Raw genomic sequence first — 26,294 nt, forward strand, 5'->3', positions numbered from 1 at the left:
CCCAGGACACCATGCTTGAACTTTAATTCAATAAAAGTATGGAAATAAGTTGAATAAATGAATAAAAAGACATATTGCATATATGTATACATTTTTAGACCTGTACCAACTCCCATAGTATTTTTTACATTAAAAATTTCTGTCAATATACCATCAAATTGTATAGATTAAATCTCATTTTTAGTAAATTAGTGCAGACAAAATGTTAGTACAGCTAGTGATAATGCAGTACACGGAGACTAAAAGAAAGGGTCTTACATGGCTGTGCCATCAGTTGCCTTCATCCCTATATCAAAAACAGAGATTTTTAACCTGTGCAATTTGATGAGAATACCTTTTTATTTAGTCTGAGATTTTTTGCAAAACATATGGCATCTTGGTATAGGTATAAAACAATGTGATTTTACATGAGTTTAACACTATTCATTATGGAGTTATATAATTATGCCAATTTTGAAATAAACGGACTATGACATCTACAATAAACTAAATAAACTACACTTTGTGCACATTGGTTCACAGTCCAGTGCCGGCATCAGTGGTGTCGTGGTTAAGCCATCAGACATAAGGCTGGTAGGTACTTGGTTCACAGTCCAGTGCCGGCTCCCACGACTCCATGGAGTAAGACCGTTACATTGATTATTCTCTCACTAACAATTAACCACTAACCCATTGTCTTGGACAGACAGCCCAGGTAGCTGATGTGTACGCCCAGGACACCATGCTTGAACTTTAATTCAATAAAAGTATGGAAATAAGTTGAATAAATGAATAAAAAGACATATTGCATATATGTATACATTTTTAGACCTGTACCAACTCCCATAGTATTTTTTACATTAAAAATTTCTGTCAATATACTATCAAATTGTATAGATTAAATCTCATTTTTAGTAAATTAGTGCAGACAAAATGTTAGTACAGCTAGTGATAATGCAGTACACGGAGACTAAAAGAAAGGGTCTTACATGGCTGTGCCATCAGTTGCCTTCATCCCTATATCAAAAACAGAGATTTTTAACCTGTGCAATTTGATGAGAATACCTTTTTATTTAGTCTGAGATTTTTTGCAAAACATATGGCATCTTGGTATAGGTATAAAACAATGTGATTTTACATGAGTTTAACACTATTCATTATGGAGTTATATAATTATGCCAATTTTGAAATAAACGGACTATGACATCTACAATAAACTAAATAAACTACACTTTGTGCACACATCTGTACCCAATCTAAACTAACAGGAGTGTGTGTGTGGGGGGGGGGGGGGGGGGCAATAAAAACAATAACCAAGTCCTGTACTTGTAACATTTTAGAGTCTATAGACTCAAATTTTAACGACATCACACATATAATTTGTATGTCGCCATAGCATAATTATTAAAAGTCTAATCTAAAACATCTGCATAAGTTGAACACTAGTAATCACAAAATAGGTTAATAGACCTATAAATGGTGGTGGGAAAAAGAAGAGGTGTGATGGGTGCATTGCCTCTTCTCCAGCTACACCAATATTTATAACGGGGCAGGATGTAGCTCAGTAGTTGAGAGCTGGCTTGAGCTACAATGATGGCAAATTAATGGTACATCTAAGGTCATTTTATGTATGTACTTTCTTGTCTATGGAAAAGTACAAAATAATATAAAGGATCCCTTGCTGTTTTTTTCAGTAGGGATGAATGAATGTTCAACGACACCCCAGCACGAAAAATATACATCGACTATTTGGCGTCAAACTATGGTAAATGCAAAACGTAAATGATGATCAATATACAAATTCAAGAATTAAATAAAAATACAGTGTAAAGAACTGTGCAAAAAAAATCCAAATATCACAGATATATACAATTAAAATTTATAATAAAAGTCAGTATCACACAGAAAGTAATATAAGTTTTGGATGGAATCGAAAGGATTCCAATACATTTCGTTGTCCAAATATATCTTTTCGAATAATGTTGCAAATACTCTAATCTTCTTCTTTGTTCTATTTAGACTCCGTGCTATATACTGTAACCTCCGTCGGTGGGCCCCTTCAGTCAGTGCACCACGACTGGTATATAAAAGGCCGTAGTATGTATTATCCTTTTTGAGGGATGGTGCACATAAAATATCTCTTGCTACTAATTGAAAAAATGTAACAGGTTTCCTCTCTAAGACTATACATCAAATTACCAAATAGTTAACATGCAATAGCCGAAGATTGATAAATCAATGTGTTCTAGTCGTGTCGTTAAACAAAACGAGCTTTTAACTAGACTATTAATAACGTTAATATTACGCCTGGAGTAAATCCCCGACTCATCAAATCGAACACATCCTTCACTGTCCAACAGTTCTTTATGAAAATATTACGCTTCACAATTCTAGTAAGTGTCCCAGTCTACGATGGTTTCCAATGGTTGTTTGTTGTCATGTAAATATAAAACGATGATTCGACGGATATCTATCAGCAATTCATAAAAATGAGTGAAGGCGGTTAATGCTATAAGAACGTCTTAGATGCATTAGTGCGCTTTTCAGCGGGTAATAAGATTTTTTATCCGTTTTTTGTTTTTGTTCTGCTGCAGTAGTGAGTTGACCGGTGTTCTGTTCACGTGACAACTTTCTATAATCAGAATCCATACCATTGAATCTGCAGCTATTATAAATAGTTCAGGTTAATTTTCCTCAGATTAAATTAAATGTTAATTACGTAAAACTTAAAAGGGGACATTCTAAACTTGTAATTAAATCAAGATACGATGCCGTTTTGTGCTAATAATGTGTAATTAATTGTGTGTGTATACTGTCTATACACCTACTGTGACCTAGTACTACTAGTACTAGGCCTAGTTAATAAAAATAAACTCGAATGTAAATGCACATTGTGATTTACATTCGAGTTTATTTTTATGAACTAGTACTAGGCCGTATCTGGGATTCTTTCCCACACCACAGGGAACGCCTTTCTTTTCATGCTATGTAACATTATGAGTATGTAATTTACTACAAATTATTTATTTCTGAGCCTGTTATTTTCTAAATTGCACACATAAATATATATATATATATATATTTTATTTTATTTTTCAAAACACTTACTTTTTATTTTTGTGTCAAACCAAACTGAAATTATTTACTAAAAAAAAAACTTTTTTGTAGGAGGATGGGTCAAACTATAGCTTATCTCAACATTTGTTATCTTGTACAGGGCACAATATTTCACGTGGACCGCCTTTCAGTTCGCGTGGCGGTTACGCAAACTGCAAATTGGTTACATCATGACCTGTAAACGTTCAGAAATTAAAACTTGCAAACTTCACGATTACAGGAAGTTTATTCATCCAGACATACTACTACTAGTACTAGTATTCCGACAAATGTTTTAGGCTGAATTTTAGATACTTGATGCGCAGCAAACCAGTAAACAAAATTATATTGCAACAGTTGTGACTTGCAACCAGTCTAAACTTTTAAAAAACTTTTAAAGAAATGTGCTCAGACCGCTAGGGACGGCTAAATTATCTATTGCTATTTTATCTCTTACTCTCGAGTGCCAAATAAACGTACACCTACGTTTATTAAATTTGTGAAAAAATCTTGTGTCTACGCTTATTCAGCACCCTATGTTTAATTACATCTAAAAAAAATGTAACCCCCAGCACTAATTCGGCACCCAACGCTTATTACAATTCTTAATTTATCAAATGCTTACATATAGCCTCTATTAGGGGTACTGATTTTCCGTGATCATGGAATCGCGGAATTGCAAATCTTAAACGGAATTTATAATTTTCCCGAGTTGTCAAATAAAATGCCAACTTTTGTGGTCAAATAATACATTATATAAGGGGGGAAACGGACTAGTTTATAATATACTATCATGTGTGATGTGCTTCGTTTTACATCTAAGATTTGTTTACAGAACTGCATGTGTACACGTTCTTGACGATTGACTTAATGAGGCCCCACTCTTCACAGTCATCATTTAATACTGTGTAGGTGTCATCTGTCTTTGATCTCATACCTATAGGAGATAGCTTTAAATTTATAATGGGCGATTAACAACTGGCTCATGAATGGTAACTACATATATCTCTATTGACACTTTTTTGAAAGGCTGATACTTATCAGTGTGGACAAATAATAGATTATTACAATTAGTTGAGTTTTGGAGTTGAGTGTAACCTTGGTGGTGTAAAATGAAGCATTTCGCTAACAAATAACCAGGTATGTATGCCGCCTGTTGAACGGAATGGTCTACTCTGTGGTTACAAGACTGTATTTTGCTAAAGTGACGGAAAATGTTATGCCATCCGATCTGAATTACATTTATAATAAAACTGTTTTCCTGATACCAATTCATAAACAGATGATTACCTGAACAGTCCAGGTATTTGTAATAACGAACTGGTTTGGAGCACAGGTACCCCCAAACAGAATTCCCTAATACAAATACTATAGTTACATATGTAATTAATGTATATTTATGTTATTGTTACTGCAGATAAATGTATATTATATTGTTATTTTTGCTCTGCCCATATTCGAGCGTTATGCAAATAAATTATTCTGATTCTTATATAAAGAGTATATAACATTACTATAACATATCTGACGTCATTGTTTGGGGGATACTCGTGGTTTGAAACAGGTGTCAGCATTGTTAAAAGTATAACATTTCAAATACCTGTATAGAATAGATGTAAACATCCTATTAAATATATGTGCCCATCCCTTAAAAATATGGGTTGTCTGTAAGGAACATAGATTTAGATAAGAGTAAGTGACCATTAGTTTATGTCTGATACATATCTGATACACAGACTCTCAAATTCTCAAAAACAGGGGCTATTGTCATGTATGCCTACTCTAAGAGATATACCGTGTCGATCTGTTTTACTGTGCACGTAGGTCTGCTTTGTAGCTCTAATAACTGGTAAGAAATTTATTACCCACCTTTTTGTCACGTAATTTACTGTTTCTTTCTTTCTTCTTTTTTTTTTTTTTTTAAATTTGTTTATTGGCTGCTTAATTTAAAGTTACCACCCGAAAATAGGCAAAATACCTACATGTACGGTATAGACATACCAAACATTATTCGAAAAAACGTGACGTCGTTTTGTATATAAAAAAAAATATCACTTTGAGCACACAACCGCAGTTGGTGAAAAAACACGGACGAGTAATTATTCAATGGTCCTTTTACTTTTTGCAAATTTTGAATAATTTTATAAAATTATTGGAAATAAAACAGTTAGTGCTATTTGAGTACAACGTCCTGGAGCGTAGCCAGAGAGGAAAAAACGTTGAGGGAAACCCAGACCTGTAAAATAAATATCAGTGTCATGGGAAAAAAATTAAATAAATCTGGGGGAAATCTGCCCATGCTGGCTACACCATTGACATCGTATAAATATATGACCGTCGCGGACGTACACAATATTGTACGAAGTGCGGAATCGGGTAAGAACAAAGATGAATGTCGGCAATTCAAAGGAGAAGCAGTCACAACGATAGGAAATATTAAACGACCTTGCTTATTATATAGGGCAGAGACCCCAGTATTCGACCAGTGTATTTATTTAATTACCATACTCGTTTAAACTGAATAATATATAGATTTTCCCAACATATTTTGAACATACGCGACAGGGTGAACATTCTTTCTTCCAGAAACGCAATAGACGATAACCATGTGAATGAACGTAAATATATATTCATCGACTAGTGATAATATGAACGTCGGCCATTTTTATAGCATACTATTACACCATCCAACATCCCGTGAACATTTGCAATACTTTTAATCCATTTGAAATCTTTGAAAATGTGTTTATTGTTTTTATTTATAATCAAATGGCAATGCAATGTGACCTCAGTCATTATAATTCCAATCACATCACCACGTGAACAATTAATGACATATGATAGAGAGGGTTGCCCCAGTATTTGACCAATAGAAAACCTTGAGGATACATTCCCAAAATAAACTAATTTACTAATTTTATGTATTTTTGTGCTGTTTGTCAGGACTTACACAATTATGTTTTCTTTTATTTTCAGTCTAATATCATTATTTGTAAATTAAGATAGGACCAAAGAGACGTATGCCTGTAGCAGGAATTAGACTCAGTGATAAGGATTCTACACTTGACATTAAACGCGTCACAAACTTTGCAGCTACTCCTGTCAGGTCCAGGGAGGCTGTCCAGATTTCAAAGGCTCTACTTAAGCAATGGGTTCCAGATGCTGTGGTCCTATATTGGTGTTCGCATCTGCTGAATGGATCGCAACAGACTGTGAAGACGCCTGGTGGCTGGATGTTGAACCTTGAAGTTCTGACTGTTCATGGCGGTCAACACATGGTCCATGAGATTCTCCGTTGTTGATACTTGAAAATAATCCATTTTCAACATCTGGAATGGTTTCTTTTAAAGGATCGACACGATTCACTTTGAAAATGTTGGCCCAGATTTTTCTTGAAAGAAGGCATTTCGGTTTCGATCTCTCTTGTTGGGATCCTTCTTCTTTGGCTTTTCGCTTTTGCATAATAAGACGAAATGTACTGATCTTTTTATAACCTGTGTAGCAATGTAAGCCAAGGAGAGCAATCATTAAAGAGACACATGTGATGCCGAAAAATATGATCATAGACTGCAATGTCATCCAGAGCCAGTTTGGTATGGGTTGGCAAATAATAAAAAAGACGGCATTGTTGGATCCATTCCCTTGGTATGGTTGGAGAATTCTGCCACTCATCCTATCAGTGAAGTACCCGGTGAACTGGGCTAGGGATGTGCATAGGATGAGTGAAAATGAAACCACACCAGTTATGAGTGTCATTATGAACCATCGATAATTTCTTCTGCCAATGCAGTTGTTGAGCCATTCACAGTGGTGGTCAAAGTGTGCAATGCATTTGTTGCAGGCTCTGCAATGTTTGGTTTTCTCATCGACATTGATTTCACAGAGGTGACAGTACTGATCCTCGATGACGTGATCATATTTCTCCCTGTCAAAGATGGCCAACGTCCGTTGCACTGGTTTCTGTAACACGGCCTCGTGCACTGTGTTGATGGAGGTTGTAATTAATACACACAGGATGTGTGCCACAGTAGCCAAGCCGTTCACAACGTAACATACGGCTTGCAATTCTCCAGGAAGGGAAGGAACAATCATTCCATAGTTTATCAGTATGAAAAAGATTTCACCAGCCCAGGCAATGAGTTGATACAGATCTGGAGGAATTGTCCATCCATTTCGTTGACAGCTGACATACTCAGTGCTGGTCTCCTCTGGCTGAATAACAGCCATTTCTGCTAATACTCACTTAGGGTATGTAGCCCTCTGATGATTATCTTGGGTAGTTTGGAAATATTTCGCAATATTCCTTTCTCACGAATATAGCACAACTTTTACTCTTCGTAATTTGCAAAACTAAACTTCTAAAGCACGGTACACGTCTTGTCTTGACAAACGATATACTGTTGTGTCAAATTTATGTTGTTTTCATTTGTTTGTAAATACTCGGCCAACACTTGAAATGTTTTAAGTTTAAAACTTTAATCAACTAACTTACGTCATACCTCAATATGACGTCACTTATAACAATGTGATGTAACGTCACAATTGACAGCACACAAACCTTAATAATTTGTTATTTTAAGCCTCTGAATATGCATTTATTACAATAACTAAGAGTCAATAAAACAATTTAATTGGCAAATAATTATATGTTGTTACTTTGATAACTTCATTTAATAGAAAGATTAAATGTTATTGTTTTTATGCTTAATTGATCATTTGAACCATTACGGCACAACAAAGTATGTTACTCTACAACAAAATGTAAACGCACGTTTCCGAACATTGTTGGCCGCCATTTTGTTTTTATCGCTCGGCTCAGTTCGGTTTTATTCGGTTGGGTAAATTCCTAGGATGTGTTCGATTGAGTGCTCGCCTGTAAATTGATGCAATAGTTCATGCAAGCACTTTATATAAATTAATCAATTACACTTCAACACTTCATCTTTTCACCATCACCAAACATTGAAGACGGGGTTACCGAATTCTTAAAGGTAAATATAACTTTTTGTTAAGCTATGTATACTAGAGTAGATAAAGTACAGTTCCTTTAGGATAAGGGGAACTGGCCCAAACTTTATCTACATTCTTTCCTCTTTTTATATATATTTTTTAACATTACATCTTCCACTCATTTTAATTACAAATTCCACTCAACCTTTTTATTTTCACTTGCAAATAGAGTTTATTAGAAATTAGCGAGAAAAATCCCCTAACCGCGTTCCAGTTCCGGCGCGTTCCGCTAACAGCTGGCATGGCCGATGACCACAGTTGTTTGTGAATCTTCAGCTGAGATTTATGCATGCCAGCCCCTGGCATCATAAGTGTCCCCCATCTATGCTTTAAAAATAAAGAATGATACAGGTAAAAAATTAAGTTGATGAGATTACATTTTGTTATAATTGACCATCTGTTAAATATAGGAGATGAATCTAGCGAGCTGTCATCCACCCTGATTGTTTTGGTATCTTGGTGGTTACCATGTTGTTGTGTGTTGATAGACTTTGTAGAAAGACAAACTCCTTATTTTGATTACAAAAAGTTTATACGAAATATAAGCAGACTCGTTTTTTAACTGAACCGAAGATGTTATCGGTCTGATATTCACTGTCAGTTCCGGTTTTGCTGAACTGATCAAATTTTTAATATTATTATTTTAATAAAGATTTCAAGATACACGAAAAACAAAAAAGACATTTGTGTGATCCCCTAATGTCCAATTTTTATTTTTTATTCCCATCTTCATCGAATGAATCGATTGCTGTGATCAAATATTATCGCCAACTGATAAAAAGTAGTTTAATTTTTGTAGTGGCGGTGTATATATTATTTGGCACCCAAGATGAATGATTTTAATGCCAAACACTCCATTTCTGTTGATTTTATAAGCAGTGATATCTCTCTCCCCCCCCCCCCCCAATGAAAAGTGTACAATATGTTATAAGAACTGCTGAATAAACAGAATGACAAATGACAGAAAGTAAAAATCGTCAGTTACAATCAATTATATCTGTAACTGAGGACAAAATATCAGACGACAGTTAGTGGAAACAAAAGATATAGTGACCGTTCTGATCACGTGACAAATTTGGAGCCAAATAAGTGGGGGTTTTCCAGTCGGAGATTGCCGAATCCATAAAAAAATAAAAATGTTTTCATTGCTCAAAAAGTGTTTGTATTAAACATACAAATGGATACAGGTATAGGACAAAATAGAGGCTGTTAAAAATACTATTAAATTATGTTACGGTAACCGTCGTAAATGTTTCGTCGGTTGCTGTTTGGTACACAACGCGGCTTGTTTCCTTTGATGTCCAGTGGGCAGACTGATTGTTGTTTTTTTTATGTGTGGAAATAAGTGTGCATTTGGAAATAGCGGAGATAGGTGCTGGAAAATAAAGAGGGGCGCAGAAAAATAAAGGAGGGCGGAGAACGTGAAAGGAGGGTGGCAAAATGCAATAGCAGGGCGGGCCGCCCTGCTTAAATGGAGCAGCGAGAACACTGACACAACAATAGTATATTTTTGATATTTCCAAAACACTTATTTTTATTTTTCCGTCAAACCAAATTGTTTTCATTACTAGTAAATTTTTACAGCTTAGCTAAATTCCCAGACCCTATGCTAATTCCGCACTCTACTCTTATTGGTTTTAAAAAAAAATTCCACACCCTATGTTAATTCCACACCCTACTTTTAATTGATTTTAGAAAATTTTCCAGACCCTATGCTTATTCAGCCCCTATGTTTAATAGGCACTCGAGAGTAAAGGTATATATGTAGATATAATATTGGATTGGCTATAATTTTGCATATGTTAAAAACAGTTTAAACGTAAACAGGAAGCCAAAAATGTCACAAAATTTTTAAAATACTAACATCGCATAATGAGCTTTAAAAAAACTAAAACATTTGGAATGTCACTAGTATAGAAGTACCATCGATAAAGTAAAAGTAGCATAGCCAACGCAAAAAGGAATCCCTCCAAATGATTATGTATATATTTCAAAGGCGTAGCGCCCATTACGCACAGTACACATGTGCGTAATGCAAAAACTAAATCCGGGAATAGGTCGAGGCTGTAATTATTCTATAAAATATCCTCTTAAAATTGACTCGGAAAAAAAAAAAAAAAAAAAAAAAAGCCTCCGAAAAGGCTAATATTGCATCTACAGGCGTCCTGATTTTCAAAATTTTCACAGGGGGAGGCCCCCCAAATATCCCCGCTACACCCCTGTATTTTGTTTCAGTAGTGGGGCTGATATTCAGTTCTTTTATAATATTGTTAACTTTAGCAAGCATTAAAGACATTTTTTTTTTGTAAAATGTTTTCTTTTGTATTTGTTTTAACTTTATGTTTATAGCTAAAAACTATGTATTTAAAATATAATTTCAACGTAATTTTGAAGTAACTGATCAGGTAACCTACGGGTTACGCAGATATAATTCACGTAACCGAACAATTGGTTACCTAGGTAAAAACCAAGTGAACCGACTGGTTCCCTCAGATTTCGAAATATTGTCCCCTGCTTGTATAAAGTTGCAAGTCAAGGAAAAACAGGTCTAGTACATACTTTTTGCCACAAACTGTAGGCTATAACTGTTATTAGCATTTTATAATGCAAAAATTCCAGTTTTCAAAACTCCATGCAATCATCTTAAATCTGGATGATAACAGTAGCTTACAGGAAACATTTTGTTCAGCATCACATAGCGATTTGCTGTGCAAGTTTTAGAGATTGCTACTCAATTCTAAACATTAAATTATAAATAGTAGTTGTTAATCAATTTTCAATCTGTTTGCTTATCAAAATAAAATTTTAAAAAATTCTGTGTAGTACAAATTTTATACACTTGTTTGATAATGAAGTGAAAAAAGTAACACAAATCACTAATTATATAATATTTTTAATAGTTTTTAGGTGTGGAGGTGTGGAATGATGTCTTCTGAAGGTGGTGTTGTCATCAGTGGGTTGGACACTGTTAAGAACAGACTAGTGTCGACTGGGAACCAGTACGCTGATGATGCATACCATGTCCTTGACCTTGAGATCGATCGCCCTCTCGACAGTACGTGTAGTACTGGACTGTGTGATGCGACTGTGAAGGACATTCCACTCTTCAAGTATCATGAGATTCCAGACTTCATGCAGGGAAATCCTTTTGTTGTGAAAGGCTACAGAGTCTTCTTGCCTTTCAGCCTCTGTTTAAAAAGGTAATATGGGAGGTATTGATAGAATTAGGAGAAAAAGGAAATGGATTTGTTGATAAAAGTGAAATGGTTCACTATGCATTTTTAGAATTGTGTCACAGTTCTGAAGGTTAATTAATTATCTTAATGTACATACAACATGTAAATGACTGTAGTCTGTACGAATTATCGAAATGTATAATCAAAACATTCTTTAAATTAAGAATATATACATGTTATAAACCTTTTTCAGAGCATTTATTAATGTTTACACTATAAATTTAATTGTTCAGTTAAGTGTTGTTACTAAAGTCTGTTTATAGGCAATTAAAACCATTCTAAAATACATATCAGTATATATATGTATATTTATTTGTATGTGCATGGGTATGCATTCTTTCTTTTTACTTTATTTAAAACATGTTAAAAGTAAATGTTTATAAACAATGTTAAAACTATGCATGTTTATAAAGTTTGTTACAACTACATGACTGCGTGTGTTTGTGTTTTTTAGTTTGTTTGTGTGGTCCAATGAGACAGTGAACATCTGGACTCACTTTGGAGGATTTTTTATTTTTCTTCTCATCACTCTGTACGACAACCTCATCGTCATCCCCAGATACAACGGCACGCTAGCAGACCACATGATCGTCACGATCGGCCTGCTTTGTTATCAAGTACGACTTCATCACACATGTACCATCTATCTTAAATATATACATAGCTGGGGCCAGTTCCACAAAGCGATATTAGCACTAAGATCATTTCAGTTGCATAACTGCCTTATGTGCTTAAGGTGATCTTGGCACTAAGAGCACTTTGTAGAACAAGGCCCTGGTCTGTAGGATCAGTGTATGTAAAGCACAGGGTTTAAGCAATCGCTCGCCAAATCGACATATGCAAATTAAAGTTGAATTTGGCAGATATATTTCATTACTTATTGGCCAAAAGCTAATTTGAAAATGGTCGGTCATTTATAGATGTACAGCCATTTTAGCTGTTTGACATATTTCTTTTTTTATTTGCCAAATGACTAATATTTTATGGGCTTCAGTCTAAATCCTGAAAGCATGGATGTATGAAAACAAAAACAAAACAGTTCATTTATTAATAAAGTCTACACATGCATATTTGCATTTCTTTTTAAAGTATTATTATTTTCTGCAATCTTAATGTTGATAAAACCAATTTGTGATCATTAATGATGTATTTTAAAAATATATTTTATGTTCATGATTCTACTTTGTTTCAGTTTTATATGGTGTGTTCCACTTTGTTTCAGTTATATATATTGAGTTTCATTTCTGTATGCTGTTTTATTTTGTTTCAGTTATGCATGCTGTATTTCACTTCGTTTCAGTGTTGTTTGCTGTATTACACTTTGTTTCAGTTTGCATGCTGTGTTTCACTTTGTTGCAGTTATGTTTGCTGTTTCACTTTGTTTTGGTTATGTCTTCTGTATCACTTCTTCTGCTTGCTGTGTTTTACTTTGTTTAAGTTCTGCATGATGTGTTTTACTTTGTTTCTATTATAATTGTCTTTGCTGTTTCACTTTTTTTGTATTCTGCATGTTGTACGTGTTTCACTTTGTATTCTGCATGTTGTACGTGTTTCACTTTGTATCCTGTTTGCTATGTTTCACTTTGTTTCTATTCTGCATGCAGTGTTTCACTTTGTTTATTTTCTGTATGTTGTGTTTTGCTTCATTTTTATTTTCACATTCTTTCAGTTCTGTATGCTGTTTCATGTTGTTTTTATTCTGCATGTTGTGTTTCATTTTGTTTCAGTTCTGCATGTTGTGTTTCAGTTCTGCATTCTGTGTAGCACTTTGTTTAGTTCTGCATGCTGTGTTTCACTTTGTTTCAGTTCTGTTTGCTGTGTTTCACTTTGTTTCTATTGTACATACTGTTTCACTTTATTTCTTTTCTGTTTTTTGTTTCACTTTGTTTCTATTCTGCATGCTGTACATGTTTCACTTTGTATTGTGCATGCTGTATGTGTTTCACTTTGTTTGTATTAGAAAGTGTTTCCTGTTTTGTTTCACTTTGTGTTAATTCTGTATGTTGTGTTTCAGGTCTGCATGCTGTGTTTCACTTTGTGTTAATTCTGTATGCTATGTTTCAGGTTTGCATGCTGTGTTTCACTTTGTGTTAATTCTGTATGCTATGTTTCAGGTCTACATGCTGTGTTTCACTTTGTTTGCATGCTGTTTCATTCTGATTCAGTTCTGCGTGCTGTTTCACTTTGTATTCTGCATGCAATGTTTCACTTTGTTTCAGTTCTGTATGCTGTGTTTCACTCTTTTTTTCTATTCTGCATGGTGTGTTTCACTTTGTTTCTATTCTGCATGCTGTGTTTCACTTTGTTTCAGTTCTGGTTACTGTTTAGCTTTGTGTGTATTCTGCATACTGCGTTTCACTTTCTTTCTATTCTGCATTGTGTGTTTCACTTTCTTTCTATTCTGCATGGTATGTTTTATTTTATTTCATTTGTGCATGCTGTTTCACTTTGTTCCAGTTCTGTTTGCTGTCTTCCACTTTGTTTCCATTGTACATTGTGTTTCACTTCTTTTTTTCTGTTTTCTCTTTCACTTTGTTTCTATTCTGTATGCTGTGTTTCTATTCTGTATGCTGTGTTTCTGTTCTGTTGCTGTGTTTCACTTTGTTTCTATTCTGCATTCTGTGTTTCTGTTCTGTTGCTGTGTTTCACTTTGTTTCTATTTGCATGCTGTGTTTCTGTTCTGTTGCTGTGTTTCACTTTGTTTCTATTCTGCATGCTGTGTTTCTGTTCTGTTGCTGTGTTTCACTTTGTTTCTATTCTGCATGCTGTGTTTCTGTTCTGTTGCTGTGTTTCTATTCTGTATACTGTGTTTCTGTTCTGTTGCTGTGTTTTACTTTATTTCTATTCTGTATGCTGTGTTTCTGTTTTGTTGCTGTGTTTTACTTTGTTTCTATTCTGTATGCTGTGTTTCTGTTCTGTTGCTGTGTTTCTGTTCTGTTGCTGTGTTTTAGTTTGTTTCTATTCTGTATGCTGTGTTTCTGTTCTGTTGCTGTGTTTCTATTCTGTATGCTGTGTTTCTGTTCTGTTGCTATGTTTTACTTTATTTCTATTCTGTATGCTGTGTTTCTGTTCTGTTGCTGTGTTTTACTTTATTTCTATTCTGTATACTGTGTTTCTGTTCTGTTGCTGTGTTTTACTTTGTTTCTATTCTGTATACTGTGTTTCTGTTCTGTTGCTGTGTTTCACTTTGTTTCTATTCTGTATGCTGTGTTTCTGTTCTGTTGCTGTGTTTTACTTTATTTCTATTCTGTATGCTGTGTTTCTGTTCTGTTGCTGTGTTTTACTTTGTTTCTATTCTGTATACTGTGTTTCTGTTCTGTTGCTGTGTTTCTATTCTGTATACTGTGTTTCTGTTCTGTTGCTGTGTTTTACTTTGTTTCTGTTCTGTTGCTGTGTTTTACTTTGTTTCTATTCTGTATGCTGTGTTTTACTTTGTTTCTATTCTGTATACTGTTTCTGTTCTGTTGCTGTGTTTTACTGTGTTTCTATTCTGTATACTGTGTTTCTGTTCTGTTGCTGTGTTTTACTTTGTTTCTGTTCTGTTGCTGTGTTTTACTTTGTTTCTGTTCTGTTGCTGTGTTTCTGTTCTGTATACTGTGTTTCTGTTCTGTTGCTGTGTTTCTGTTCTGTATACTGTGTTTCTGTTCTGTTGCTGTGTTTCTGTTCTGTATACTGTGTTTCTGTTCTGTTGCTGTGTTTTACTTTGTTTCTGTTCTGTTGCTGTGTTTCTGTTCTGTTGCTGTGTTTTACTTTGTTTCTGTTCTGCATGGTGTGTTTCACTTTTCTTTCTGTTCTGTATGGTGTGTTTCACTTTCTATTCTGCATGCTGTGTTTCACTTGGTTTCTATTCTGCATGCTGTGTTTCACTTTCTTTCTATTCTTGTTGGCGTGTTTCACTTTCTTTCTATTCTGTTTGGTGTGTTTCAGTTGTGCATGCTATTTCACTTTGTTTCAGTTCTGTTTGCCGTCGTCTTCCACTTTGTTTCCATTGTGCATTGTGTTTCACTTCTTTTTTAGTTTCTTTTCTGCATGCTGTGTTTTACTATGTTCTGTTCTGTTGCTGTGTTTCATTATGTTTCTGTTGTACATGCTGATTCATTTTATTTCTTTTGTTTACTGTTTTTCTTTGTTTCTAGTCTGCATGCTGTACATGTTTCACTTTGTATTTCTAATGCTGTACATGTTTCACTTTGTTTCTATTATGCATGTAGTGTTTCAGTTTTGTATGCTGTTTCACTTTGTGTTAATTCTGTAAGTTATGTTTCACTTTGTTTCTGTTATGTATGCTATATTTTATTTTGTTTCAGTTCTATATGCTGTTTCACTTTGTTTCATTTCTGTATGCTGTGTTTCACTTTGTTTCAGTTCTGTATGCTGTGTTCCACTGGTTTCCATATATTCTGCTGTCACTCTGAGCGAGCTAGTAAACGGTGGCTGGCCGTCGATCTGACAGGAATTTCCATCGGTATCATAGGATGTTACCTCCCAGCTGTGCATTACGCATTCTATTGTTTATCTGTAAGTATTCAGTAACAGTTTTATTTGCCATACAATACACATTCTATTTTGTCCCGGTCATTTATGAGATTACAATAAACGTTTTGTGACAGAATTGGTCAGTTATACCTGATTGTAGAATTATGCAGCTAAAATATTGAACATTGCATTCCAGGGCTAGAAATGAAAAAAAAAATCTACATGCACCAGGTGCATGCTGAATTTTTTTACATGCACCATTAAAATTCTGCATGCACCAAAAATAAGGTAAATTCTGTTAACAATGAGGAAAATACTATTTTAATTACCTTGATTACAGTGTTGATTTTTTTTTATACGAAGCTATTCGGAATTATTCGGCAATACTTATATTTATTTATTAACAGTACCGGAACGTTATACAACTGCGTTTATTACTGATTCTTGATCAAATTAGAAAATTTCACCCAACGTAAACGCCTTACAGAAATCTATAATAGGCTTATTACAAAAACGTACGAATATTTGTGTTTTGTATTAAGCAAGTTATCAACTTTTTAACTCGATAAGATCTGTTGGTATAATATAAATTAGCCTACGGAATTTGACGCGAAGTTGTGATTGAAATAATCACTGGCTGACTTCAAGTCAACTACGCCAGTAACGCACCTGCACGTTCGCAATCATCTGATCAAGTGCCCATACCTGAGGTCGAAAATGTTCAAGGCAGTTAAGGTACTTTGTATCAGATCTGGCGGAGTTCAATTTGTCAGTGACGACAACTGTGTTATGCACGTGGATACCCCAAAGTCGGTCTCAACCACCTTCCCTAATACTATTCACGGATATAACCGAGATATTGCCGGCAATTTTTGCAAATATATTTCACGGAAATGACCAAACAACCATTGTTGTAAGTAGGATTATGGGATACAAAATGGATGCGCCCATAAGATAAAAGTTATCGTTTTCATGTGGCGAACAGATTACGAAATGCATACGCAAAATTCAACAACTTGAGTCTGAATCTGGTAGACAACAGGATACTAGTATACACAATACACAGTACTTGAAAAATATTAGCATGCACCGCGTGCACCCAGTTTTAAAAGTTACATGCACACGCAAAAATCAGCATGCACCGGTGCATGTACTAACACTGCATTTCGAGCCCTGCATTCATTATTTGTGGGGTTTTATTAGTAAGTGGACTCATGTTTGGAATAACATGATTCCCCCCCCCCATCATATTTCAAACTAGACATGAGTAAGAACATTTTGTTAGACAGTCATGGTTGAAAAAAATCGGGGTGGGGTTTGGGGTTCTTAAATTAAGTTTTTAGTGTATTACAGGGCTAGCTCTGGGTGAACAACACATTTTGCCAAATTGTCTCTTAACCTTCGAAAATTGCAGAAATCAACAGTTATCTTTAAAAAACAAATTTTACATGAAATTATTTTGCCATATTAAAATAAAATTCCCCAACTACTTTCAAAATTCATAATTGGCGAATTTGGCGAGTGCCAGAGCTAGCCCTGTACTATAGTGTCATTGTAGACTGATTATTAGTTCATTTGAAACAATGTTTTGTATGGGGTTTTTCAGATATGGCGTGATATTTATTTGCTATCGGTATTTGTTCTGAGTACTGCCGTGTTGTGTCTCCAGCTACACCCAAGATTCTTCACCCACCGGTGGTTCCACATACGGATGTTGTTATACTGCTCCCTTGTCGGGTACGGACTGATCCCCACGGCTCACTGGATCTACCTCAACGGAGGCTGGTCCTCCAGGATAGTTCAGGTCAGTGTCCACCTACTCTGGAGCCATCCCAGCTTATCACACATCTAGTGAATATCCTTCTTTTCACAACACATTCCAACAGTGTACAACAGTCCCTTCCTCATCACATTCCATGGCTTGAAATAGCCGCCTGCAAAGAAAAACAGTCCATTTTTCTAACATGTCAAATAAAAATTCAGCTGCTAAACTTACTGAAAAAATCACAGGTCATTTCTCAAGTGTCAGGTGTATGTACGATTATCTCATCTTCTATTTAGCTGAGGCTGAGCTTGTAATTGTGTTACATTTTAATTATATAATGCTCTACAATACATCTCATAGGTCCTAATTTTCTACACACTTTCTCAAACCCTCCACTCACCCTGTGCAGTCTTTATTTCCAGCAGACCATATTTCTTCTATTGGGCTGCTTTTAAAAAGAAATAGCAGTAGGCCATCTTTTACTTCCTGTTTCGAGCCCTGCATTTATACCCCATCCTAGCTTCCACTAAAAAGGATGTTTATAAGCAATTTGAGTTTGGCTGAAAACAAAATGAAATTGGAAAGTGTTTTGGAAGTAACAATAATGTTCCATTTATTGTATTTTCAGATCTTTGTGCCAAAGGTGACCACCATGTATTTGTTAGGAATGCTGGCCTTTGCATTTTATATAACAAAATTTCCTGAAAGAATGTTTCCAGGTATTTGTACAGAAATCTGTTACATGGCATCAATACTTAAATCAAGAGATGTGTTATTAATTTGCAGCATGATTGAAGACTTTTAAATACATTTGTATTAACTGAAGGTTAAAGTTTATTTTGTTTAACGACACCTCTAGAGCACATTGATTAATTAGTCATCGGCTATTGCCTGTCAAATATTTGGTAATTCTGACAATGACATGTAGTCTTTAGGAGAAATCTGCTAGTTTTCCATTAGCAGCAAGGAATCTTTTATATGCATGTTTCCACAGACAGAACGTCACATACCATAGCCTTTGATATACCAGTTGTGGGGCACTTGTTGGTACAGTAAAACCTTTGAGAATGGGTCCACCAAGGGGATTTGATCCATCAACACAAGCACCTCGTGCGAGTGCTCTACTAACTGATCTAGATCACAGGAGTCGGAATGTAGCTCAGTGGTAGAGCACTCGCCTCCCATTCATTGGCTCCTATGATTGATCCCACACAAACCAATGACCGACTATAGGCAGACATTCTGATAATTCTTTTTCACTCAAGGCTATCAGTACTAAACGGAGACATTTTGTTTTTGCGATTTTAACCTACATTGTATATTACGTCCAATCTGCATCAGTAACCCGATGCAAACAAATGAATGTATTATCAATATATATACTCTTCAAAAGAAGAAACGCAAAACCACATTGTCGTAACATTTGGAGAATTGATTTAATTATTGAATGGTGAGTCCGATAATTACCAAATGTTGCAGGATTGTTCACAATTCACTCTAGTCCATTGTGAGTAAGTGATAGGACACACCACCAAGGTCAAGGTCATCTGGAGTCAATACCGGGTGTGGCCTCCGCGTGTGTTGACAACTGCCTGGCACCGCCTGCCCATTGAAGCAACCAGAGTACGGATGACGTCCCGGGGGATGGTGGCCCACTCGGCCTGCAAGGCTGCTGCCAGCTCGGGCAGAGTCTGGGGCTGTGGTTGTCGCTGTCGGAGGCGTCGGTCCAACTCGTCCTATAGATGCTCAATTGGGTTCAAATCCGGTGATATCGATGGCCAAGGAAGGACATTAATGTTGTTGTTCTGTAGGAAAGCCGTTGTGAGACGTGCTGTGTGAGGCCTGGCGTTGTCATGTTGGAACACTGCGTTGGCGTTGGCCATAACTGGAACGATGTGTGGCCGGAAGATCTGGTCAATGTAGCCCTGTGCATTCAGGTTGCCCTGCACGTGGACCAGGTCAGTTCTGCCAGTGTGTGAGATGGCTGCCCACACCATGACACTACCCCCGCCGAATCTGTCCACTTCCTGCACGCAGTTTGCCGCATAACGTTCACCACGACGCCTATACACGCGACATCTTCCATCATGACGTCGGAGCAGAAATCGGGACTCGTCACTGAACCACACCTGTCTCCATCGCAGTTGAGGCCATTGTCGATGAATCTGGCACCACTGCAGTCGGAGTCGACGGTGTTGTGGTGTTAAGATGACACCTCGAACTGGACGTCTGGCACGAATTCCTACCTCACGTAGGCGGTTCCGTACGGTCTGGTCGGATATCCTGCGCAAACCTGGTATTGCTGCGGTTGTGGAGGTGGCAGTAGTCAATCGTTCCCGAAGGTGGCGTACCCAGATGTAGCGGTCCTGCCCGGGGGTAGTGACCCGTGGTCGACCGGATCTAGGGAGGTCACGTGTTGATCCATGTTGCTGGTAACGGTCCCACAGTCTGGAGATGGTGCTTGGGGACACATGGAATGCCCTGGCAACGGCCGTTCTGGATTCGCCTGCATCTAGTCGGCCGATGGCATTGTTTCTCTGCGGTTCACTGAGACGTGGCATGTCCTGGATTGTCAACTGTCGGCCAGATACAGAGGCCAGGCAAGTGAACACCCTGCACTTTTATACTGTCGGTGTTCATGTTGCACGTGCAGACAACGCACGTGCAGTGGTGACATGGTTTGCACGTGGCTGCGTTTTTGCGAATATTCACATTTTGGAACTTTATTGTACAGTAGCTGCGTTTTATCGAATGTAACCGTGGGAATGTGTTTGGGACATGCAATGACCTTATATTCACAAAGCATGAACCGGTAGGAAACATAAAATCGGAGTTATAACCCATTTGTACCCTTTTGCGTTTCTTTTTTTGAAGAGTATACTATTATCCATATAAATAATATTCTAATTCTCCTTGTTTTGATTCACTTTTAGGCACGTTTGACTTCCTAGGATCAAGTCATCAGTGCTGGCATGTGATCATAGTCATAGCATTTGCCTGGTGGACTAAAGCTGGAGAAGAGATCATGTTGTTTAGAACATCCAATCAGTGTCATGAATAGGACATCCAATCAGTGTCATGAATAGGACATCCAATCAGTGTCATGAATAGGACATCCAATCAGTGCAATGGATAGATTGTTCGACCAGCACCATGGGTAGTATGCCCAATCAGTGTCATAAATAAAAACCAGTCTTGTGGTCCATGATATACTGAAACATTCTGCACACTGCTATGATTTTGTTATTATGCAAGACATGTTTGCTAGTTGTTAAAGCAATGCTACATATTTTTTTACATCTTTTATGATTTTTTATACAAATTTTATTTACTGATAAAAATTACAATCAACATTACTACAATATTAAATATTATAGATGTTTAAACTTTTTTCACCAAGTGTAAATATTAATTTAATTTATAGCAATAAATATCAATTTATGATTATATAGACAATACTAGAAGTAGTGTCTATAATACTGTCACAGACTAAACCAAGATTGCCGGCTATGGGTAGAAAGTAGAGCTAAATTAGTCCATTGTTGATTTTTACTTCTCTAAAACTGTATCTGCGGGGAGGAGTCTTAACCCAGGTTAAATATTTGTCATTCTGTCTACATGGCATATAGAAAATAACATGGGTTAGTGTTTCTGGTCTGTGACGTCATGGAATGTTAAAACTGTTTGATGTATTAGCAATACCCCGTTTCCGACAGAAGAAAACCATATAAAAACAAAAAAACTATATACATTCCTACCTTGTTCTGTTTGATTCATATCTTTTATCACCTTACTTTTTTTTTTTTTTATCTTTTAGATTTTTAGTTTTTACAAGGTTCTAACATATTATTTATATTATATATGGATTTCAGTAGACAACCGCCATGACCTCTATGATGAAGTCAAAACACCATGATTTAATCCGGGTTATCCATCTATATGAGAATGTAAAAATGGAATTTAAAGTTAACCCAGGTTAAAATTTAGCTCTGCAATTTAGTTCCACATTTTTTACTCTGTAAGTGTTTAAACAGGGTAAAAAAAAACACCTCATGTAGACGGATGTAGGCCAACATTTTAAGAGAATGTCAGACGAGTTTGTCATGGTAAGACAAATTTTTACAAAATAATTCCATTCTGACCCAAGTTTATCCAGGCTTATAAAAAGATCTGTTACACGAGCCATGCAAGTACGATTTACATGACTATATACATTTGATATGCTGTGCACTTAATATTTATGGCATGACTGCACTGAGATTATAGGATGTGAGGCTATGTGGAATTGTCACCTACTTAATAAAAACTTTGTGATAATTATTAATTAAAATTGTGGTGGTCCTTTTTAATACTGATTCAAAATTAAGACTGGAATTTTGTTTTATCAGAATCCTGTGATAAATGTTTCTTTTTGAATCCAATATACCCCAAAGTGGAGTCTGGGTCTGGTGAGTGTGTTACCAGTCGAAAAAGAAACGGGACTGAATCAAATAAGACAAAACACACTGCATATATGGTGGTGCAAACTACAGATCTGGCAAAAGATGAAAGAGAAGATGCACTACTATACTTATACACAACCAGATGCACAAAGTTTGAACCTTCCTTTTTAATTCTTCTTAATACAAAACAGAAAAGGTGTATATTAATAAATGTGGAATTCTCATAATTACTGTTGGTGTTTACAGAAGGAACTATATTCTAAAGATATGAACACATTTAATATATATATATATACACATGTATAGTGAAACCGGTTTAATCGGGACCCTGAACAAACGGGAATCCTGTCAAAACAGGCCAAGTTTCATGGTTCAGAATGTTCTAATTTATTGTAAAACACGACTCTAAACACTGGATCCTGTCTAAATGAGATCAATATTAGGTCCCCGGTGTGATCCGGTTTAAACAGGTTTCATGGTATTTTGACAGCACAACATTTACAGACTTAGGTGTCAAAATACACCAGACACAGTCTCTTTGCCACACTTGCCAGACCAAGACCCAGCTTCAGTGTGTGTTGTGTCTTAACTGTATAATCCAGGTCACAAACTCTGCTCATCTACTTCTGTGAACTAAAAACAAAACATTACAAGGAGTGTTTTACAATGATCATACTAGTATTTATTTTAGTTTTGTGGTTTATTGTCAGTGCGTGGTATGGTGAGTGATTTTTTCAAATATTCGACAAAAGTAATCGAGACCAGTAGATGTTTTCACCAGTTTTTGCTAGTTTTACATAAAGGGGGCATTATGGAGTACATGTGGGTGTCATGTACACTTCTAGAAGGATACATTTTAAGATATATTATTATTAAATATTATATTTATTAACAAGGTATCTTTTGTGTGCACGAGACAGTTTTAGTGGGGAAACCCGATATATTTTACCAGCAAGGTATCTTTTATGTGTACCAGACAGTTTTAGAGAGAAAACCTGATGCATTTACTAGCAAGGTATCTTTTGTGTGCACCATCTCACCACATACAGAAAAAGGCAGAACATATCGACTGGCCGTTAATTATGTTGGGTATATATTAGTGTTTTAAAAAATATTGTTATGTTTTGTAATTAAATATACAGTTCAAGGAGTTCAGTATTATTAGCCTTTATGGGCAAACTACATTCTGGCATTCATAACTCCTCACATGCACTTATTTATATGCAAGTACAATTTCTGTGACATTTATCTTATTTAATAGATTTGATAGGGAAATATTTACATAATAAATTACTTTTCTTATGTTTGATATTGTGAGCTTGTTTTTGCTAAAATTAGCAGCTGTTTTTAACTCAATTAAAGTTTGTTTTAACAACTCCACTAGAGCACATTGATTTATTAATCATCGGCTATTGTATATCGGAGGAAACCTGCTACATTTTATAAGCACTTTCCCAGACAGGAAAGCACATACCACGGCACTAGTTTGGAAAGAGAAAACCCCAATCAGCTGAATGGATCCACCGAGGTGGTTCGATTCTGCAACGCGAACACCTCAGGCAGGCACTTGAGCGACTAAGCTAAACTTGGTTAAAGACACCAAGCCATAAGGTTTAATAATATATTAAAAAATATATATAAGAAATATTAATCATCATAAAATACTAATATTTGACCTGACTTAATGTAGATGTGGTCCGATAGCCCTGAAGCAGGACAAACCAATAACATATTCTATTGATTAAGCATTATGCCTTGTACACAAGCCAGGCACGGATGATTTTGACAAAAACCTTCGAAATATTTTTGTCTCCAAACAGAAGAGATGGACTATATAAATAAAACACAGAACACAGCTTTCAGCTTCATTGTATATTTTAATGATGGAAAAACATTTTCCAGTGTATTTAATTATACCCATCTTACTGACTACACCAAGTGTGTAATTTTACAGTTTACTGTAAGTTACGACAACTTGCACCTCATAAAATTTTGTTCTTATTAAGTATTTACAGAGATCTTGTAATAAAGCATCATTTCACAGCCATTAATGAATATCATCACACCTCATATCACTACAGCCAAGTTGCACTAGGTGTTACGTCTGTAATATGTATACCTGATAGTGAAATACACACATACTTAATACAATCATGGTGTATATAACATGTACTGAATCTCATCCACAATATTTTTCACAATACAGATCACCTATAAATAACCTAAAAATTCCATACTTGTAATAAACATCTGCTGTATCTCTTTTTGGTAAGATAGTGAACATGTGCAGCATAGTTGTTTTGTGATGTCACACAAAGGACATAATGGTGGTTCCTACGTGGCTAAAAGACTAAATATAAACTCGGTTATCTCATTAGGTAAACATGAACTAGTCGGGGTTATCTTTTGTGCTAGTAAAGGAATGTTTAACGACACCCAGCACATTTTAAACTATGGCTGTTAGGTGTCTCAACACACATGGTAACTACACATATGGTCCTAACAATTAGCAGCAGGGTATATTTTCATACACTTCCCCTCAAAGAATAATAGCATATGCCACAGCCCCAGATATACCAAACATCAAACACTGGAATGGGGAAAACACCTATAATGGATATATCCATCAAACAGGACAAGTCTTGCGACCCACTTGGCTACATCCCTTCTTACATTTAATGAACTACACCCATCCCTACACTTCAAATGTACACATTATTTATGAGCTATACCCCTCTCTACACTTAAAATTAGTACTTTTTCAACGAGTTACATCCCAGCCTACATTTCAAATGAGTACTTTCACATCAAGCTACACCCTACCTACACTTCAGATCACAAGTACTTTCCACCGAGCAACACCCCCAACCCTCTCTCTACAGTTCAAACATTATCGACTAGTATGGTATGAACATATTTTGACATCCATGAGGATGAAACCAGGATCTAAAGCACTTGCATATGGCAGAACGTGTGGATTCAGTATGTGAGCCCTGTAATGGAAAAACCCTATTTGTTCCTCCGAGCATGACACAGAGACTTCATGATTTCAACAGAGTACCTTTCCTACACTTCAAATGAATACTTTCCCATCAAGCTACACCGTACCTACACTTCAGGTGAGTGCTTTCCACAGCTACACCCAGCCTACACTTCAAATGAGTACTTTCATGCAGAGCCACACCTTCAAATGAGAACTTTTCACAAGCTACACCCACCCTACACTTTAAATGAGTACTTCAGTCTTCCCACCAAGTTACACCACTCCCTATACTTCTAAGTACTTTCTATGGAGCTACACTCTTCCCTACACTTCAAATACTGACCTACACACTCCCTACACTTCAAACACACTTTGAGAGAGAACTTGGTGACTTAGCTACATTCCACACTCTATACTGTAGTACTGATTAGGGAAAATAACACTAAAAGCATTAAAAGTTTTTAACAAATATGTTGTGATTCAACTGATGGCTAGAGAATATAGCAGGATAAGACATACCACAGCCTTTAATAAATTCAAAATGCTGGTTTAAGGATATCTATTTCCATTTTCATGTAGTGCCATACACATTCAAGATACATAATATATAAGCACTTTAATAACTAATGCAAATATACAGAAAGTGGTCAATAAATAATGGGAAAATGAATATTTGGCACAAACTAGTATATCGTTTCGAATGGGTTAAACAAGTATGCAGAACAAACCCCAGATCAGTTTGCAAGTATATACAAGAATATAAAAGTATATTCTTTTATATTTAGGTGAATAATACAGAATTTGAGTTTTACTCAAGACTTTCTTCTTCTTCAACATTCAGACCTTGCCCTTTGCTTTTGTACAAATTTGAAGATCCTTCATTCACTCTCATCAAGATCCAGACCTGTAAGCTTTCACCCCGTAACAAATTGTTCTAATCAACTTCCAGACTACCTTTTAAAAAGAACATCAACATCCAAACTACTCTTAATCAAGGTTTTCATCAACATCCAGAACATGATTAAGTAATGTCTTCATCAACATCCTGACTACAGGTTTACTCATGTTTTCATCAACATCCCGACTACTCTTAAGCCATATTTCCATATTACTTTTTAACTATGTCTTCATCAACATCCAGACTACCTTTTACTCATGCCCTCTTTATCAAACTATCTTGTACCATGTTTTTTTCCATCATCCAAACTACCTATTACCGATATTCTCATCAACATCTAGACTTTTTTTTAACCATCACTAGCAGACTACCTCTTTCCATGTCCTCGTAAAGAGTCCTATCCATGCCC

The 26,294-nt window shown here is 35.9% G+C and overlaps 2 protein-coding genes across 4 annotated transcripts; one reads left to right on the forward strand and one right to left on the reverse strand.

The window, feature by feature from the left end:
- The first annotated feature begins 2,395 nt into the window (after positions 1–2,395).
- Positions 2,396–23,310, forward strand: LOC121378643 (progestin and adipoQ receptor family member 3-like). Of its 3 annotated transcripts, none has more exons than XM_041506910.1 (7): positions 2,396–2,529; positions 10,986–11,285; positions 11,776–11,938; positions 15,687–15,839; positions 17,404–17,601; positions 18,191–18,281; positions 20,496–23,310. In XM_041506910.1, exons 2-7 carry the CDS (start codon positions 11,008–11,010, stop codon positions 20,621–20,623), a joined length of 1,011 nt encoding a protein of 336 aa, XP_041362844.1. In that variant the 5' UTR covers positions 2,396–2,529; positions 10,986–11,007; the 3' UTR covers positions 20,624–23,310. The 3 variants fall into 3 exon arrangements, with proteins under 3 accessions (XP_041362844.1, XP_041362846.1, XP_041362845.1); XM_041506912.1 differs by having other exon boundaries at positions 17,467–17,601; XM_041506911.1 differs by lacking the exon at positions 2,396–2,529 and adding an exon at positions 7,222–7,323.
- Positions 6,066–7,321, reverse strand: LOC121378642 (palmitoyltransferase ZDHHC1-like). The gene has a single exon (XM_041506909.1). The coding sequence runs from the start codon at positions 7,300–7,302 to the stop codon at positions 6,217–6,219; it is 1,086 nt and encodes a 361-aa protein (XP_041362843.1). The 5' UTR covers positions 7,303–7,321; the 3' UTR covers positions 6,066–6,216.
- Positions 23,311–26,294: the final 2,984 nt, after the last annotated feature.

This window comes from Gigantopelta aegis, chromosome 8, assembly GCF_016097555.1.
Source record: "Gigantopelta aegis isolate Gae_Host chromosome 8, Gae_host_genome, whole genome shotgun sequence".
NCBI classification, from domain to species: Eukaryota; Metazoa; Mollusca; class Gastropoda; order Neomphalida; family Peltospiridae; genus Gigantopelta; species Gigantopelta aegis.

Excerpts from the sequence above, each read along its gene's own strand:
- LOC121378642 (XM_041506909.1), bottom strand. The coding sequence starts at position 7,302 with ATGGCTGTTATTCAGCCAGAGGAGACCAGCACTGAGTATGTCAGCTGT.
- LOC121378643 (XM_041506910.1), top strand. The coding sequence starts at position 11,008 with ATGATGTCTTCTGAAGGTGGTGTTGTCATCAGTGGGTTGGACACTGTT. Across the intron at positions 11,286-11,775 it reads TTCAGCCTCTGTTTAAAAAG|TTTGTTTGTGTGGTCCAATG; the intron begins GTAATATGGGAG and ends TGTGTTTTTTAG. Across the intron at positions 17,602-18,190 it reads GGTCCTCCAGGATAGTTCAG|ATCTTTGTGCCAAAGGTGAC; the intron begins GTCAGTGTCCAC and ends TTGTATTTTCAG.